This window comes from Apis dorsata, unplaced genomic scaffold, assembly GCF_000469605.1.
Source record: "Apis dorsata unplaced genomic scaffold, Apis dorsata 1.3 scaffold_92, whole genome shotgun sequence".
Taxonomy (NCBI): Eukaryota; Metazoa; Arthropoda; class Insecta; order Hymenoptera; family Apidae; genus Apis; species Apis dorsata.
The window spans coordinates 1,008,859-1,011,823 of NW_006263390.1; the positions used below are offsets into that span (position 1 = coordinate 1,008,859).

At 41.2% G+C, this 2,965-nt stretch overlaps 1 protein-coding gene across 1 annotated transcript in view; it reads left to right on the forward strand.

Moving 5' to 3' along the window:
• The window catches only part of LOC102678889, a 12,827-nt gene that overhangs the window by 5,719 nt on the left and 4,143 nt on the right, over positions 1-2,965 (forward strand). Inside the window, 1 exon segment of the mRNA XM_031508646.1 lies at positions 2,023-2,128. Coding sequence (XP_031364506.1) covers positions 2,026-2,128 — 103 coding nt within the window. The 5' untranslated portion in view covers positions 2,023-2,025.

Consider the following 2,965-nt stretch of genomic DNA (forward strand, 5'->3'; position numbering starts at 1 on the left):
AACGAGCAATTAGGGTCAGAGGTAGTATGGCGATTTCAAATGATGGAGCTTTTAAATACATTTTTCGAGATATCGATAAGACGTAAAATGCTGGTACATTTGCGACTCATTCTCCGTAATAATAAGATTTAGATATAAACATGATGTTTCGCGATTATGCATATTTTATAGGCAATCAAATATATAACTGCTTGCACGAAAATGATTTGAAGTTGAGATAAACTGGGAAAAAATATATTTCTAAAGTATTTTATTTGTAAATTACTGTTATTTAGCATTTTTATTTAATTCATTTCTTCTCGGAGCGAATACAAATTGAATGATTCAATTCAGAAATATTTTCTCATAACGTCTCTACTTTCTCTGCTATCTCTGTTTTCCTTCTATAAGCTTCCAGCCAGTCTATTCGCGCGTCCATAAATTATACTTAAACGGAGGCTCGACTCGCGAAACGGACAATAAATATCGTCATGAGAGACGATACGGCAAGGAGAATCGTGTAAATGGACGTAAATGGTGGGCCGTCCTTTTCTAAGAAAATATTACATTTATCTTTTACACTTATTGTGTATATATATATATATATATATATATACATATAAGTTCTCGGTAGAGGAAGCAAAAGTTTGTGGCGAGACAATCACAACCCTGTTCAACTTTACGCACGATACCTTGTTGTACCGTTGTTGGAAAATTTCAAGATGGACGTTGCTCGATCGGAGGTTCAAGGTCGAATCACGCCGAATCTGAAGGCGGCATCGCAGAAGGCGGCATTCTTTGCTCGTTCGTCCATGCTGGCCACGTTCTTTCTTTGGGAATCTTATTCCACACAGACAGGGAGAGAGAGAGAGAAAGAGGGATGAAAGAAAGAGAGAAAGAAAGAGAGAGAGAAGCTCGGCGCCTCAAGCATCGTCTACCGTTACCACGTGTCTCTCTCTCTCTTCTCTCCTTCCTCTCCTTTCGATACACCACGATCACACGTGCAAATACCATGGAAACCGCTTCTTTCAGCAAGCTTTCCGAAATTTACAATGCATTGGCAAACATCCCTATTTTCAAATCTTTGACGCGTATCAATCGATCGCGATCGTTCGTTCGTTCCTTCTGTCTAACAGTAAGTAAGTTGCAATAAGATCCTGTACATATCCCTCGCAGTTGCGCCAGTCGTCAATGTCATATGCCGTGTCTGGACCATTAACGCTGAATGGTTCATATATATCGCATTGAACGATGTATTTAATTCCTAGTAAGAAACTATGCTAGACCTGGTTAAATTATATTGAATTAAAATTCGAGAAACGCTCCTCGGATAATAAACGGATATTCGTGTTTCAAGGTTAGATTATTACGATCGGGAAATAGAAGAAATTAGAGCGAGATAGATGCAACGACGAGGTACGAGGATTGGTCGATGACCGTTCGCGCGTTGTTAGTGTGATTTGCACATGTCTCGGGTGAAAGTATTACCGACGAATCCTTCGATGGTTTTGAATCCGAATTCACGGACGAGGTTCGCGCGTGCGCGCCTGCGCCTGCGCGTACCTTACAATTTCAACCGTCTTTTCTGGCCCACTACGGTCTCCTTCTTACGGAATTCATTAATAACTTGGATGCAAACTTCTCGAGAGCGTAGTGAACTACCTCCAACGTCGAAATACCGCTATTCCTTGTCGCCGGTTAAAATGTTCTATGACTAGAAGATTATTTTGTTTTTTGTATTCCAATCTGGTGATAAAGGTAAGGAGTTCGTTTCTAACCTTTTTTCGCTTCCACTTGTACGAGAGCTACGTACGTTATTTCGACATTGATGTTATCGATTGTGTAATCTCGCGTAATCGTAACGTCGAAAAGTAGAACATAGACGACCGATATTGAAAAAGAACGTGAATGGAGAGTGGATGTCTTCATCCACTTGTGTGTCAATGTATTTACTTATATGCATACACATGTACATACACTCAACTCGTCACGCGTTGATCAAATATATCAGCATGCTATCTTATTCGAATTTGATTGTTTCAGAAAATGCCGGGGAGATCGGCGGATCTATATAAATGGTTATTCTTGGCAGGATTGTTCTGCTGTTCGTCCTGTCAAAGTGTTTCTTCCACGTTTGAAAACAAGACTGGTGAGTCATCGATTTCTCTATTCTAACATTCTTTTTTTTTTTTTTTACCTCTTTTTTTTCCAACACAAAGAACACAAACCTTACCCGATCGATCTGTAGGATACGTTAAAGAGAGAATCTCGTAGATACTCAAATATATATATATATATTTGAAATATGTGACTATCGCCCGGAAACCACGACTCTGAACGACAATCGACATTGCGGACGAACTTTGCGGATATTTCGATCGACGTACTGCAGAAAATGCGAAAAGCACGAGAGGATCGGCGAGGATGCACACGCCGAGCCAATTGCGCCAATTCGAGATGTTGGAGAGGAGAGAAAGACAGAGAGAGGTGGTGTGTCCCAAGCGAGCAATGTCACGACGATCGAGCACGTAATCGTAATTTTTCGACTACTACTACGTCCGTGGACCGTCGCCGTGGCATTCCGCCGCCACCGAGCAACGTTTCAATAACCCATAGATACGTTGAATTTAGTGAAAAAACGTATTGCCGCCGCCGAGAAATTTTACGTACACGTCTGCGTGTGCCTAAGCGTGTGCGCCGGGTCAGTAGGTCACTCAGCTCGGTGCTAAAAGAACACTCACGTGTATCGATACACATGCAACATAGGAAAACGCTTGTACACTCGCCTGTTAGACGACACAGTATACCTCTTTGTTCGACGATTACTTCGTCGGGAATAATCCTTTTTTTATCAATGAGCAGAAAGAGAGAGAGAGAGAGAGAATTAGAGAAATCAATCGTTTGATACCGAATGGTCAAATCGACTCCATCGAGCTCACTATACACGTGGCGATACAAAACAGACGTGCACGTATATATATATATA